The 17,027-nt window shown below is 42.0% G+C and overlaps 1 protein-coding gene across 1 annotated transcript in view; it reads right to left on the bottom strand.

Moving 5' to 3' along the window:
• cacna1c (calcium channel, voltage-dependent, L type, alpha 1C subunit) overlaps positions 1-17,027 on the bottom strand; it is a 1,035,639-nt gene that overhangs the window by 93,555 nt on the left and 925,057 nt on the right. The window contains exon 38 of the mRNA XM_080190924.1: positions 7,015-7,111. Coding sequence (XP_080047050.1) covers positions 7,015-7,111 — 97 coding nt within the window. The remainder of the gene's footprint in view (positions 1-7,014; positions 7,112-17,027) is intronic.

Genomic DNA, 17,027 nt, shown 5'->3' with positions numbered 1-17,027 from the left:
TACCTGACAGAGATTTCACCATCCTCTGTTCCTAATTTGGCAATTAAGAATTTTATTTTTTTTTAATTCGACAGATATTTGAGACCAACTTAACCAACTTGGCTCCAAACCAAATTTTTTTTGTGTTTTGTTTTAAATAGATGGGTCATGAGTAACAAATCTATTTGCTTCAAGACTTCAAGATTGTTTTTCACAACCTAGCGATAATTGAAACCTGACTCATTGAGATTTTCTTATTGTTGCCTTTTGAGTTAAAGTGATTGGTTATATTTAAGCGTTACAGTTTCTGGTATTTAACTGATTGAATAAATTAAGTGCATAAAATAGCCAACTCATATCAATGAGAAGTTATCTAAACTCTAAAGAGGTAAATAAGTTTTAATTTTTATTGGCAAGTAAAGGATAATGGAAAGAGAGTCTGTATGAGTTTTGCGTTTCAAAGAAGGATACATTGGAACATGTTCTCAGTTCATGACGCCACCATTTGAATGTGGGATAATTTTACAAAGTAATATCTGTTTGTTTTGTGTGTTTCCAATATTGAATGAGTGTTTTCTAAGTAATGCACATGTGAACATGTAAAGTCTGTTTGATTCAATGTACCTAAATGTCAATAAGTTGAGAGTCAATTTTCTGTGAAAAGTTAAGGGTTCTAGAGAGTGTCAACGACATTACAACCGATGACAGGATTTTTCCTAGTATTTAATTATTTGGAGTTACAAGAGTTGAAAACGCTTAGAAGAGGAACAAACAAACCATATGTGCAAATCACGTTATTCATAAAAAAAGAAAAAGTAGATGAAATGATGGAGGAGTTTCCCTTATACTTTGTTAAACTGGTAGAAAATCATTTGAATTACTTCTTACTTGTACTTTGAGTATATAGTGTTAATTGGATCATAAAAGAACATAGCATGTGCATGCTAGTAGGAGGTAGATTTTGAGTTCTGACTGTGGAAGGTTACATTTATAAGGGTAATTGTGACAAAAGGCATTTATTAAGCAAATTTAGATCATTTTTAAACATCAAATATGTTGGAGAGTTTAACCTACCTTTTCAGTACTTTTGGTACATAAACCTCCTGAAATCCAAATTTAAATTTTGTTTCTCTCTTTCATCTGCACCAATAATTTATTATTGCCCTGTGCATAACTCTGAACCTAAAATGCTGTAATCATAGCAAACTTGAATAAAGTTTTACATGACAATGTTTCCTATGAAGGGATCTCAGTTTTATTGGATTTTACTAAAATGCATTTACCTGATTGGTGTCCCTCTCAACTTCGAGAGTTATATTTTTTATTTAACACAGAGATTGTTAAGTGACAAATAAGGAGCAAAAATGGTTTAGTGGCTCAAAAGGTCACTGGAGGAGGGAATTCATTAATGATAATAGCAACTGCTATTGTGCAGGAGTGTTCATGGTTAATACTGTTGATTTCACAAATCTGGACATTAAACTTCAAACATTAACCAGGTGGGTTAAGACAATTTGAATTGTACAATGGAATTAAACATCCAGATACAGACATTACTGAAGTAGATACTGCAAACTCTGCACAGACAGTGAACCAAGCCAGGAATCAAACTGTTAGTATGGATATAAAATGTTGGAAAACAAGAGTTGCTTTTGCTGACTGGGGGAAGGAATGCAATGGGATTACCAAGGGTCATTACTAGGACTGCTGCTTTTTTTGATACACATTAACGAACTATACTTGGGTATAGAGGACACAATTACAAAATTTGCAGATAATGCAAAATTTGTAAGTATTGTGACCTGTGATAGGTGTCAAGGGGACATATCTGATGGAATAGGTGGACACATGGTAAATTAAATTTAATGCAAGAATGTGTGAAGTGATATATTTGGAAAAAAGAATAAGTAGAAGCAATATAAAATTATTGCATAGGTGGAAACACGTAGCAAAGAGAGGGTATATGGATACAAATTGTTGAAGGTACAGGGCAGCTTGAGAAAGTGGTTAAAATAGAAGCAGAGAGTGGGACTTCCTGCGGGCTTTGGAGCCTTGACATCAGGATCACTTACCAGCAGGGGAGTCAATTTCCTGGAGGCAGTCACTTAATTGGCTACCTCCAAGCTCACCATCCAATTAAAGATAGTGATCAAGCTTCAAATGCAACCACTCCGTTCACATGACCAGAAGCTCTACAGCCTTGGCAGCCTTACAAACAGGTGAGAACTGCTGAGGCACTCCTCAAAATGGAGGTTCTTGCAACAAAGAAAATATTTTATTTTTTGTTGAGGGGGCCAAATAGACAAATTCTTCTGATTGAATGGCAAACTCCTCCAAACTGCTACAGGGATTAATTTTCTGGCTGCTGAATGGGGTGGTTGGCCACTCTGGACCTGGCAAAATGCCAAAATGTGGTCAAAATGACTCCTAATTTGGACCTTAAATATGAAAATTGTCTGCACACACCATAGCATCTCCTAGAAAATTTCCCTGTGGTGGAATATGTTAGGTGCTATCCCAAATCTGCTTCCCACCTCCATTTCTGCCATTCTGGGACATAAAAAAAACTTAGCCCATGGGTTAAAAATGCAAAGAAACTATGATGAACAACTAAAGACATTGGTTTGGGCTCAACTGGAATAGTGTCCAATTCTGTGTTTTAGAAAGGAAGCAAAGGCTTTAGAGAGGGTGCAGTAAAGAGTTGAGGGACTTCAGTTTTGTGGATAGATTGCAGCAGGTTTGTTTGTTCTCCCTAGAGAGGGTTGAACAGTCTCCTTCCATACTGTAACCTTTCTATAATTGTTGTAAAATTGTAAATGAGTTATAGAGGTATATAGCATCAACAACATGTCCAAATCCCTCCAGGCCGGTGCCAAGGTTAAGAAAGACGAACAATACCTCTACTTTCTCAGGGGATACTAGGCTTGTCTACGACTCTCATCAATTTTTACAGATGCATCATAGAAAGCATCCTTTCCGATGTATCATAGCTTGGTATGGCTCCTGCTCTACCCAAGACCGCAAGAAACTACAAAGGGTTATGAAAGTAGCGCAGTCCATCACGCAAACCAGCCTCCCATCCATTGACTCCGCCTACACTTCCCGCAGCCTCGGAAAAGCAGCCAGCATAATCAAGGACTCTATGAACTCCAGACATACTCTCTTCCACCAGGAAAAAGATACAAAAGTCTGATATCAAGTAGCAACCGACTTAAGAAAAGCTTCTTCCCTGCTGCCATCAGAATTTTAAATGGACCTACCATTAAGTCGATCTTTCTCTACACCTTAGGTATGGCTGTAACACTACATTCTGCAGCCTCCTTTCCTCCTCCCCTATGTATTCTGTGAACAGTATGCTTTGTCTGTACAACACGCAAGAAATAATACTTTTCACTCTATACCAATACATCTGAGAATAATACACCAAATCAAAATCACAGGAAAAGGCCTTTCAGCATACTGCCTCTAATCCAATCAAAGACAAACCACCAGCTATTCTATTCCCATTTTCTAGTACTTGGTCCATAGCCTTTTTGCCTTGGCATTTCATGTGCACATCTAAATACTTAAATGTTATGAGGGTCTCCGCATTTACTACCCTTTCAAGCAGTAAGTTTCAGACTCCCACCACCCTTAGGGTGAAAATGTTCTTCCTCACATCCCCTCTACCTTACCTTACCTTACCACATCCCTTCCTTAAATCTAGGCCCAATAATCATTGATTGCTCCACCAAGAGGAAAAGTTTATTCCTATCTTCTCTAACTATGCCCCTCATAATTTTATACATCTCAATGAAGTCTCCCCTCAGTCTCCTCTGCTCCAAGGAAAACAACCCCAGTCTGTCCAATCTATCTTCATAACTAAAACGTTCCAGCAACATCCTGGTACATCTCATCTGTACTCTTTCCAGTGCTCTGACATCCTGCCTATAATGTGGATTCCAGAACTGCGCACAATGTTCTAGCTGTGTCCTAACCATTGTTTTATACAATTCCAGAATAACTCCTTGCTCTTAAACTCTAGGCCTTGGCCAATAAAGGAAAAGATATCATATGCCTTCTTAATCACTTCATCCGCCAGTCCTTCTGCCTTAGGGACCGGTGTACATGCTTACCAAGGTCTCTTTGATCCTCAGTGCTTCCCAAGGTCCTATTGTGCACATGTATTCCCTTGTCTTGTTTATCCTGCTCAAGTGCATCACCTCAAACTTCTTCAGATTGAATTCCATTTGCCACTGATCAGCCCATCTGACCATCTGTCTATATCCCTCTGTAATCTAAGGATATCCTCCTCACTATTTACTACCCCACCAATTTCAAGTCAAAATCATTTATATAAACCACAAACAGCAAGAGCCCCAACACTGATCCCTGCAGGACTTCCATTGGACAGTCTTCCAGTCAGTAAAAAATCCTTGACCATCACCCTCTGCTTCCTGTCACTTAGTCAATTCTGGATCCAGTTTGATCCCTTGGGCACTTACCTTTGCTGTCAATCCCTCATGCAAAACCTTATCAAAAGCCTTGCTGACGTTCAAGTAGGCTATGTCAAATGCATTACCCTCATCTACACACCTGGCCACATCTTCATAAGATTCAATCAAATTGCTCAGACATGACCTGCCCTGAACAAAACCATTAATTCTTGCCTCTCCAAATGCAGGTTAATTCTGTTTCTCAGAATTTCTTCCAATAGTTTCCCTACCACTTAGATTAGACTGATTGGCTTGTAGTTTCTTGATTTATCCCTTCCTCCTTTCTTGAATAACGGTACCACATTGGCTGGCTGTCCTCTAGTCGTTCGGTACCTCTCCTGTGGCCAGAGAGGAATCGAAAATTGTTGTGAGTGCCCTTGCCATTTCCTCCCTTGCCTCACTCAATAGTCAGGGATACATTTCAACCAGCCCTGGAGTTTTGTCTACCTTTAAGCCTGCCAAACCACTCAGGACCCTCTCTCGGTTTACGTTAATTTCTTTAATTGAATCTCAGTCCTTCTCCCTAATTACGGTCTACGTTAATTTCTTTAATTGAATCACAGTCCTTCTCCCTAATTTCTGTACCCACATTGTCACTCTCACTAGTGAACACCGACACAAAGTATTCATTTAGAACCCTACAGATCCACACACAAATTACCACTGTGGTCATTAATAGGCCCTACTCTTTCCCGTGTTATCTTTTTACCTTAATGTATTTGTAAGACAACTTTGGATTTTCCTTTATTTTACCTGCCTTTCCTTTCATGTCCTCTTTTTGCTCTCCTAATTTCCTTTTTAAGTTCCATCTTGCATATTCTACACTCCTCTCAATCCTCTGCAGTTTTGAGCCCTTGATGTCTGCTATAAACCTTCCTTTTTCTCTTCATCTAATGCTGTATATCCTTCAATAACCAGGGCTCGCTGGATTTGTTGGTCTCATCCTTTTTCTTTATTGGAACATGCTGGCCCTGTACTCTCCCTATTTTCTCTTGAATGTGTCCCACTATTCTGTCACACATTTAACTAATAGTGTCTATTCCAAGTCCACTCTGGCCAAATCACATGTGACCTTTTTGAAATCAGTCTTCTCCCAGTGTAATGGATCGCTGTCTGAAAAATGCTCCCCCACTGATACTTCAACCCCTTGCTCGGCTTCCTTACCCAAGATTAAGTCCAGGACCGCCCCTCTTTTGTAGGGTTGTCTATGTACTGGCTTAAAAAAATCCACCTGGATGCATGTTAAGAATCCCACTCCCTCTAATCCTTTCACACTATGACTATTGCAGTTAATATTGGGGAATTTGAAACACCCCACTATCACTATTCTCTATTACTGTTGCATTTCTCTGAAATTTGCCTTCTTATCTGCTCTTCTATTTCTTTCAGACTGTTAGGGAGCCTATAGAACACTCCTAGCGATGTGATTGCTCCTTTTTGGTTTTTAAATTCTACCCATATGGCTTCATTTGAAGAGCCTTCTAAGATGTTGTCCCTTCTTACAGCTGTAATTGATTCCCTGATCAAAATTGCGACACCCACTCCCCTTTTACCTCTTTCCCTGTCTTGCCAAAAGATCCCATATCCTGGAATATTGCGCTTCCAATCCCTCCCTTCTCTCAATCATGTCTTAGTGACAGCAATGACATCATACCCCCAAATTTTAATATGTGCCCTCAATTCGTCTGCCTTGTTTGTCAGACTCCTTGCATTAAAATAAGTACCAACCAATCTTGCCAAACTCTCTGGTACCATAACATCTATGCCATCCTAGCTCACTTGTTGTCTCTTCTAATTTTGGCTGCACATCTCCCCCTGCTGAACTTTCACTCAGGATCCCATCTACCTGCCAAATTAGTTTAAACTCTCCCCAACAGCACTAGAAAACCTCCCTGCAAGGATGCTGGTCCAATTTCAGCTCAGGTGCAACCTGTCCATCTTCTGTGGTCCCAATACTCCAGAAATCTAAAGCCCTCCCTCCTGCACCATCATTCATCTGGACTAACCTCTTATCTCTAAAATCACTGGCACTGGCCCCAGAAGTAATCCAGAGATTACTACCTTTTGGGCCCTGTTTTTTAATCTACTTCCAAGATCTCTAGATTCTGCTTGCAGGGCATCATCCCTTTTTCTACCTATATTGTTGGTACCAATATGCATCACAATATCTGTCCATTTGCCCTCCCCCTTCAAAATGCCCTGCAATTGTTCAGTGACATCCCTGACCCTGGCACCAGGGAGGCAACATACCCAGAGGTCTCTCGTACAACTATAGAAATGGTCGTCTGTTCCCTTATAATTTAATCCCTTACCATTACAGCCATTGCCATTCTTCCTCCTCCCCACTTGTGCAGCAGACCCCTCACAGGACCATGAAGTTGGCTGCCACTGCTTTCCCCCGCACAGTCTCATATTTGTTCTCAATAAGTTCTCACATTTACAAGTTTATAACAAATAATGAAAAAAAATCTTTCTCTATGGGTGCATCTTTACCAGCTAATGGCTCATGAGTTGGGTAGGGAGGTTGGGAGAAGTATTTCCAAAGTGTATTGATACTTACTTTGCAGGCCACTCTATGTGGACACAGTTTGCCAAATCCTAAAGGGGGTTGTATCCTTCTCAAGAGTGTAACAACATCCAAGTGCTTGATGCGACCCCTGAAACAGAATAAACAGCAAATATTGAATAAAAGATGTGAAAATATTGCCCTTTTTGTGCGAGTAAAGGCTGTTTTTTCTGTCAATTACTCCCTTTTTCTTCTAATTGATTCTTGACACATCTATTGATAAGACGATGGACAAATTTGCAAGCAACCAATTTCCAGTGTTCCACACGATGTTTGAAGGCACCAACTGAGAGTGAATAGTTTGGCAAAATGTGGAATGTCACAGTGACTTATGGTGGGGCCTCAACTATCTATGAACAATACTAATGAGTTGGATAAAGAAATCGAGTATATTGTAGCCAAAATTGCTGTTGATACAAAGATAGGTAGAAATGAGGAGGACACAATGAAAATGCAAAATGAGTTCTCTAGTCCCGATGTGGATATGCCGGCGTTGGACTGGGGTAAACACAGTAAAAAGTCTGACAACACCAGGTTTCAGTCCAACCGATTTAGTCCCAGCAGAACTATTAGGAGCAGTGACCACAGCTGGGACTATACTCCCTTGAAACATCTGGTAGGGGGGTTGGGCTTACCAGGCTGATCAGCTAGGCCCTCCATGAGTCACAGACCATCTGTTCATGAGGACTTCCCCACACCTGAGCCCGCAGGGAGGATGCAGGCTTTTACTGGGCAATCTGCTCACATGGGAGAATGTCCCACCCCACCACACTACTCTACCATTAATGGCAAGAAGAGATCCTCAACAGGTCTTCAGTTGGCCAGTATTACAAAAGTCAATAAAGCATGGGCAATCCATCTTACACCTTTCTTCCGATTCTATAGGTCTCCTTCTCCTAGCATGCCAACTCTGATTAAATGTACAAAATAAATAAAATACTGCAATGCTGGAATCTGAAACAATAATAGGAGATGCTGGAAAAACTCAGCAGATCTGCAAGCTTCTATTGGGAGGGAAATAAAATTTTGAGAATTTTGATTCATGACGAGTCATAGGACTCGAAGTGTTAATGCTAGATGCTGGCAGACCGCTGATTTTTTTCCAATGTCCTCTGTGATTAAATATATTCCTGGTATTTTAACGAAGAACTTGATTCCACTTTTCTGCCACTTGTTCCCCAACATATCTAATATGTGACCCATTGCTTTCTTGCTCAACTGGATAATTTTTGACTATTAGCCAAACAACCTTCCCATCCCCTCCCATTTTCAGTATTTATATCTAGTAAAGAGAAATAGTCAAAGAAAATGACAAATAAACCCATTTTTTAAATTGTCATTATGATTTTTCTTCAGGGGTTCATACAGCTGATCAATCCTGAAGATTGACCTTCAACTCTTGGACACTCCAGGAAACTTTTGAGAATTTGCAACCCTGTTCCCACCCCCCAACCCACCACCACCACATTGCAACCCCTCCCATGTGCCAGATTAAACTCTGGGCCTCAAGAGCTCAAGGCTCATGTGAAGCTAGCAAACTAGCTTCAATTTATTCAGCACCTGTAAAGGGCAGATTCATTTTGGCTGCAGCAGTTGCTTGAAGTGGATGGGAAAGAGACTTTATAGGCAGGAGGAAAACTGATAAATGGAACAGCAGGTCAGAGAGAGGACTCCCAGGTACTCCGATTAAGTGCTGGAGGCCTCAGTGCAAGAGGTGAAAAGGAGAAGTGGATCATGTGGGCTATTTATGGGGATTGCAATAATAGGCAATGTGGCATGTGGTGTGACTTTATTGGGCAGTATGCAAAATTTTGATTTCCTAATGGTGGGTTCAGATATGGACCGAAAGTTAGCAGCGTATTAGAGGAGTGTCAGATCTCACACCAGCCTGTAACAGGTTTGTACTTGTATTTGCTGTTGCTCAAAGGGCTTGGGAGAAGGGAGGAAAGCGAGGCAGTGAATGGGAAGCACCAAGGAGGCTGGAAGAGGGAAGAGTGGATAGGAAAGAATGATGGGGATGGGACAGGACAGTACAAGGAGGAGATTGGGAGAAGAAACTGGCAACATGGAGTGGAAGGGTTGGGAGAGAGAAGGGGTGAGGTAGGAGGGAGCGAGGAGGTCGGGAGTGGGAAACAATGAGTGAGAAAGAGCAAGGGGCCACTAGAAGCAGGATGTGAAGCGGCCATGTGTTTAAAGCAACAGGCTGAGCATGCACACTTCTAACACGGTTCTTGGCATACGCACAGTAATGTGCGAAGATAAAAATGGAGGCAACGTTAGTTAGGAGATTTATGTTATTTACAAACTGTGGTAAAATGAAAACACATTATTTGAAGAGGATGGGGGAGCAGCGTCGGAAGATGATGAATGATCTTCTTCGCTCAGCCAGAGTAAGTGAATCATACCAGTCTCCCACTGGACATCCTTGTACACCCATTGCACCCCAACCCTGTCTTGCACTCAGCCACCTTGGCCTTTGCCAACATCAGGCAGTAGGTCCCCTTTCCCTCCCACAATCATCATGTTCCCCCACTAACAGGTATGGTCTGCACACTCTAACTCTCACCCAAGCCCCATGACTGCCACACCTCATTACCATTTTAAATGTCAACACTCCCATCCACACTCTTCCTCTCTGTCATTGCAGGACAACGACAAGCGTCAGCAGGCACAACCCGCTGTGGTCATGCCCAAGTTGCAAACCCTCACACACTTCGAGGAGCTGCCTTTGATCTGGCTGTGGAGGAGGAAGAGCGTGTCTGTGCTGCTCATAAAGTTGAGGCAACAAAGAAATGTGAGGAAGAAAGTCTCAAGTGAGCAAACAATGTTCCCTCAGTATTCGTTGTAATGCACTGATGCCATGTGCTATCTCTTGCAGGCTGACCACTGAAACAGGCTGGACCATTCTTGTGCCCCCTGGAACCACCTGACTCCAGCAGTGCGGAGGGTGACTTCTCTGTCCCCACTGTGGAAGATGCATCACAGAAGTCACCTACACTTACCACAGATACCCAAACTTTGGTGGGACCAATAGATAAGCAGGCGTCTGTGTCACTCACTGGTGAACATCACACAGTTGAAGATACACAGCAGGTGAAGGCAAGGATGTCCCAGGGAACTGACACTCAGAGGGATGCCAGAGTCCTGGATCTGCTGAGCCCGAGGCCAATGATGTGCCCCTGGGCCCAGTTGTCCCACAGCTGCTAGAGCTGTAAATGCAGAGTGGTGAGTCTCAGGAAGGGATGACAGCCCTCCTCAGAACTCAAGGCCGATTGGAGGAGTCCTGCCATCTTCTACCCGTACAGATGGTGCCATCATGGCAGTGTACTGAGGCCAACACTGTGAGGTTAGTGTCCGTATGGAGACCTTGGTGAAGGACATGCATCAGTGGTAGGGGATCTCTGCGCCATGGTACGGGGCTTCAACAGCCTGGTGCAGACACTGGTGGGAATCAATGAGTGTCTGCACCAGAGGATGGTGAGGCTTCTGGGATCACACTCCAGCTGCCCCTCCAACCCATGGAATAGCACATAGGCTCCCAGAAATCTGAAGGGAAGAGGATCAACAGTATAGCCCAGGGTCCTCCAGCCAGGGGCCTTGGGCATCTCTTGCCCATCTGATACTCCTCTTCCTGTGAGCAACACACCTCTAGCCCCTGACACAGAGGAGTCCAACATCTGCGCTGCCTGAAAGCAAGTCGGGACCCTTAAGGTTTCAGCCCTCCAGGGGATGTCTGCCAAAGTCATCTCAGGCAAAAGGGTGTGGAAGCTATCAGGCTGATTCATTCTCAGTTGTAGATTCTGGGGAGACACCTAGACGTAGTGGCAAGGTGAGGACAAATAAGGAACCACAGGCACTTCATGAGTACAGGTTAAAGTAGGAACTATTGCAGCAAGGTCATCATTTTGTTTTGAATGTTTGTCAATAAATTACACTTTGTTCACCCACAGCGCTTCCATTCTATCTGTTCATGCCACCAAGCTTGGGGATACCACTGCACTCACCTGGTGCCTCACCCCTGTGAAGTGTGTGAATGGCAATGTTATATCCCTCCCACAATTTTGCCAGCTCCCTGTAAGGAAGGGTGCTCCGTCAACTGCCAGGTGGACAAGAGCCTAGGAAAGAGGACACGGGAAACGCTGCCTGTATACCAGCCTTCACAACTCCTTTACAGCAAGGGGTGTCCTGACATGAACGGTAGTGAAAGCCTGCAAGTCAAGCTTCGTGATCCTCTCTCAGAAATGGTGATTCTGGGACCCACATCCCTGGTTCCGAGTTGAGCCTTTCCATGTGCCCTAAGTCCTCTCCGTTGTCCCCTGAGCAGTGCACACTGCTGTGGTGCTGGCTGCCTGAGCGCTCACCTCTGAGACCCTCCTCAGAAGTGAAGGCCCCAGGTTCATGCTTCTAGTTGTAAATGGTGCTGACATGATGCCATGCCAGTGCCAGCTGAAACTTCTGTGCAGGTTCACAATAATAATATTAAAATGAGCGTTCTGTGGCCATTGAGAATGCTGGCTCAAAATTGCCCCTGTAGTGTTCAACTGGTGATTCTGGCACAAATTACATCCAAAATTGCATGTTTTGAAAAATGTTTTCTCCCCATAGTTTCTGCTCAAATATATTTGCATGTTAAGAAAAATAGAATCTGCTTTGAACTACAGTAATGGAGCAGTGTATTAAAATGAAAATTAAGGAATTGAAAAACTGGCTATTGGGTGCATTATGATTTATCACAAAAACAAGCATTTTAAATCAGCACCAAAACACCACTTGTGTACCACCTGATTTTAAATTACTGAAAATGACATTTTGAAAAAATATATAAAACTATTTTCTAGTTTTCTACATTGAAAACCTTTCAAAATTTACCCTTTGATGTCCTTGCATCCAAAGATATCCAACTTAATTTTTGAAGGATCCTGGAAGGCCTGCAAATAAGTGCAATTAGCAGCAACTTCCAATGGTCATTAGTTCACTTAAGGGCTAAATCTGTGGGTGGAGCCTACTTCTAGCATGATGTTTGTAAAAACTAACATAATGGATCGTGGAACCTAAGTTGTGCTGAAAGCAATTTTCATTTCGAATTCAGTGGTACTTTAGAAACTTAGAAAATAGGAATAGAAGTGGGCCATTCACCCCCTCGAGCCTACTCCATCATTTAATATGATCATGGTTGATCAGTAAGACCGTAAGAGATAGGAGCAGAATTAGGCCATTCAGCCCATGCAGCCTGCTCTGCCATTTAATCATGGCTCAAATGATTCTCATCCCCATTCCCTTGCCTTTTCCCCATAACCCTTGATTCCTTTATTGATCAAGAACATATCTATCGCTGTCTTAAAGACACTCAACACCCTGGCCTCCACAGCCCTCTGTGGCAACGAGTTCCACAGATTCACCACCATCTGGCTGAAGAAATTCCTCTTCATCTCAGTTTTAAAGAAGCATCCCTTCACTCTGAGGTTGTGCCCTTGATTTCTAGTCTCTCCCACTAGCGGAAACATCCTCAACATGTCCGCTCTATCTAGGCATCTCAGTATTCTGTAAGTTTCAATTAGATTCCCCCCTCATCTTTCTGATCTGCATTGAGTCTAGACCCAGATTCCTTAACTGCTCCTCGTATGACAAATCCTTTATTCATCTGAACGCCATGCTCCATTTTCTTCCCGAACCTTTTGATGCTTTTAGTGTCCATAAATCTATTGCCTTCTTAAATACATTCATTGATTTGGCCGGTAGAGAACTCCATAGGTTCGACACCGTATGAGTGAAGAACTTTGTCCTCATCTCAGTCCTAAACGGTCTACCCCTTATCCTGAGATGATGACCACTTGTTCACCACCTCCCCCCACAAGCCAGGGGAACATCATCCTTGGATCCAGTCTGTCCAGCCCTGTCAGAATTTTATTTGTTTCAATGAAATTCCTCTAATTCTGCTAAACTCAAATGAACATAGGCCTAGTTGACCCAATTTCTCCTCATACGACAAATCAGCCTGGTGAACTTTTGCTGCACTCCCTCTGTGGCAAGCATATCCATTCTTCAGTAAGGAGATCAAAACTGCACTTAATACTCCAGATGTGGTCTCACTAAAGCTCTGTACAGCTGCAGCGCGGAAATCCTTGTTCTTGTACTAATTTCCTCTTGCAAAGGCCAACATTCCATTTGCATTCCCAACCGCTTACTGCACCTGCTTGCTTGCTTTCAGAAATTGGTGTACAAGGACACCCAGGTCTCTTTGGATAGAGGCATTGGGATAGTTTAGGGAAGCAATGGTGTAGTGGTATTGTCACTGAACTAGTAATTCAGAGACCTAGAGTAATGCTCTGGGGACTTGGATTTGAATCCCATCATGGCAGATGGTGGAATTCAATAAGAATCAAAAATGTCTAAACCATGACCATTTGTCATAAAAATCCATCTGGTTCATTATGTCCTTTAGAGAGGATTGCTGCTATCCTTACCTGATCAGGCCTACATGTGATTCCAGATCCACTGTTAATGTGGTTGACTCTTAAACGTCCTCTTAAATGGCCTATCTAGCCACTCAGTCCACAATTAGGGATGGGCAATAAATGCTGGCCTAGCTTGTGATGGTCACATCCCACGAATGAATTAAAAAGTAACATTTCCCAATCTGTCACCATTTAAATCATATTCTGCCATTCTGTTTTACCCACCAAAATGGATAACTTTACACTTATCTACGTTACACTGAATCTACCATGTATTTGCTCACTCATTCAACTTTTCTAAATCGCCTTGAAGCCTCCTTACTATTCACATTCCCACTTAGTTTTGTGTCATCAGCAAACTGGATCCCTCATCCAAATCATTGATGTGTACTATGACTAGCTGGGGGTCAAAACACTGATCCCTGTGGCATCCTACTAGTCACTGCCTGTCACTTTGAAAAAGACCCATTTATTCCTACTCTTTATTTCTTGTCTGCTAACCAGTTCTCAATCCATGCCGTTATATTTTTCCCAATCCCATGTTCTCGAATTTAGAACATTAATCTCTTGTGTGGGATTTTATCAAAGCCTTTCTGAAAATTCAAATACACCGCATGCACTGGTTCTTTCTTATCTATTTTGCTAATTATGTCCTTAAAAAAACTCCAGTATGTTTGTCAAACATGATTTTTCTCTCATACATCCATGCTGACCTTGTCTACTCCTATTGATATTTTCTAAGGTTCCTATTATCATATCCTATGTATTAGAATCTAGCATCTTATCTACTACTAATGATAGACTAACCTATCTGTTTTTTCACTCCTTTTTAAACAATGGGGTTCCATTTACCACCCTCCAATCTGCCAGACTGTTCCAGAATCTACAAAATTTTGAAAGATGACAACCAACACATCCATGGCCATGTTTTTTAGTACCCTAGATGTAGATTACCATACTCTGAGGATTCATCACCTTTCAATCCATTAATTTCTCCAGTGTTAGGTTTCGAACACTAATACTAGTTTTCTTTATTTCCTCCTTCTCAAGCCATCGTTGGTTACCTAGCATTACTGGGAAATTATTGGTGTTGTCATTCGTGAAAACAGAACTAAAATACTTGTTTAATTTCTCTGCCATCTCCTTGTAGTCTATTATAAATTCTTCCATTTCAGATTGTAAGGGACCTATGTTTGTCTTCATTAATCTTTTTTTTTACATACTCACAGAAACTTTTATAGTTCACTTTTATGTTCCTTGTTATTTTACTGCCAGGCTCTACTTCTCCCCTGTTAATCAATCTCCTGGTCCTCCTTTGTTGAATTTGAAACTGCTCCAAATTCTCAGGCTTGCTATTTTTTCTAGCAACTTTATATGACTTATTTATGAATCTAACACTATCTTTAGTTTATTTTGTTAGCTATGGTTGGGCCAGTTTTCATGATATTGACCAGAAAGGAATGTGTAAATGTGACAATGCATGCTTTTGTTTCTTAAATATTAGCCATTGTCTGCCACCATCATGCTTTTAAAGAAGTTCCATCATAGCCAACTCACCCCTCACACCTTTGCATTGATATTGGAAAATTCCATGAAAGAGAAAGTGTAATTGAGCAGAAACTCTAAGCCATAATATAAGTGACAAATGAACAGGACAAAGTGTGCAGAGTTAATAGGTTATACAGGTAGTAAGCACTTGCAGCCTAAGCAGGAGATAAATAAGTAGACTTTCTTCTGTCAAACCTATTGGCTAACTGAGTTCTGCCACGAAAAACTCCTCACATATTTGAGACAGCAAGAGTTTTGACCTGAGCCTTGTGTCAGGTGTCCCTTTATAGTCAGAGGGCCAGATTTTAAAATTTGTCAGGGCTGAGATTGGAGGCAGGCAGCCATGTAACTTTGTGCTGCTAGACTCTGTGCTAGTTCCTTGCCACCATTCTTGTCACTCTTGGGGGAGGTGGTGACGTATATGCCCTCTGAACAAGGGCAATTAAGATGGGCAACAAATGCATGCCTAGTCAGCAATGCCCACATGGACAAAATACATCCTGACTCTGAGTCAATGAGAGTGACTAGGGAATGGATTGGCTGCTTGCTGTTTTTTGGCAGGCAACCAATTCAGGGCACTTAATGTCATTTACCCCTATCATTATGCCACCTAATATTTTCAGTCGTCGTGAGCAGCATCCACTGGTTTTGACCATATCCATGCCAACTTGTTTGGCTCAGAGTGGTAAGGGATATTGGTACAATGGATCATGTGAGGGGCCATTCCCTGATTCCTAACAGCTGCTGTGGCTACTGGCTGTTCCTTTGTTGGGTTGTCCTCCACAATTGTGGCCAGACAGTTGTGGCTTTTTAAAATGATAAAAAACTGACTTCTTCAGGGTGCATCTCTACATTGCCTCTCTCCATTATATATCCTCAGGCTACCACATCAGCCAGTGGGGCTTTTGGTGTGTCCAAGCTAGAGGCCTCAAATTGACCAGATTCATTATCCTGCCTGCAATCCTCAAATGGATGGTGAACCCATGCCCTGCCATTAATTGGTCAGGTTCTTTAAAAGTTCGTGCAGGATTGGGACTGAAATGCAACTTGATTTCAAACCCAGAATTTAAAATTCTAACAAAGTCTAAGCCTACAACTACTATAGATGCATCTCCCAAGGAAACATTAAAATTTTCAGGAGTATCATTGTCATCGGTTGTCCCTCAATTTGAGGATAAGGTCTATTTTCATTTGATTGAACAAGCCAATTTTTGACCTGCATATCTTTGGGCACATGGGCCAGGACATCCCACAAGGCTGTGAGCTCCTGAAAGCATAATTTGCTTCTTTTTCTCTCCCCTCTGTTGCCACTCTGCCTCATCATTAAGGTGTTAGGACTGGAAGCTTGACCGATAAATTGATGCCATCCTGAGTTCAAAATCACTACCACCATTCTTCACAGAGTGCTTCAAAGCGTCTTTGAAGCATTTTCTTTGTCCTCGCCTGTAATGTTGATCATTTGAATGTTGAGAGAATAGAATGCTGTTTTATGGCCAGCCAGACACAGTGTATAGCTTGTTGAAGTTGATTTTAAAGAAACACAGAAAATAGGAATAGGCTCTTGAGTCCACTCCACCATTTATTTGGATCATGGCTGATCTTCTGTTCCAATACTATTTTCCCACACTTTCTCCATATTCCTTTATGCCTTTACTATCTAAAAACCAATGGATCTCTGTCTTGAACATACTTAATGACTAAGCCTCCAAAGCCCTCTGGGGTAGAGAAATCCAAAGCTTCACTACCCTCTGATTGAAGAAATTCCTCCTCATCTCATACCTCTTTTCTGTCTTCCCTGGTTCTAGGCCTCCCAACCAGGGAAAATATTATTCCTGCACCTACCCTGTCAAATTCAGTAAGAATTTTGTACACATCAATGAGAACACTACTCATTCTTCTATACTCTAGAGAATAGAAGCCCAGTTTCCGCAATCTCTCCTCATGAGATAATCCTGCCATTCAATGGATTAACCTTTATTGCATTCCCTTGGGTAAAGGTGAGCC

Source organism: Carcharhinus amblyrhynchos, chromosome 6 (genome assembly GCF_965287045.1).
Source record: "Carcharhinus amblyrhynchos chromosome 6, sCarAmb.v2.hapA, whole genome shotgun sequence".
In the NCBI taxonomy this organism is placed as follows: domain Eukaryota; kingdom Metazoa; phylum Chordata; class Chondrichthyes; order Carcharhiniformes; family Carcharhinidae; genus Carcharhinus; species Carcharhinus amblyrhynchos.
The sequence above is the reverse complement of the archived record's forward strand: the minus strand, read 5'-3'. Positions and strand labels throughout refer to the sequence as shown.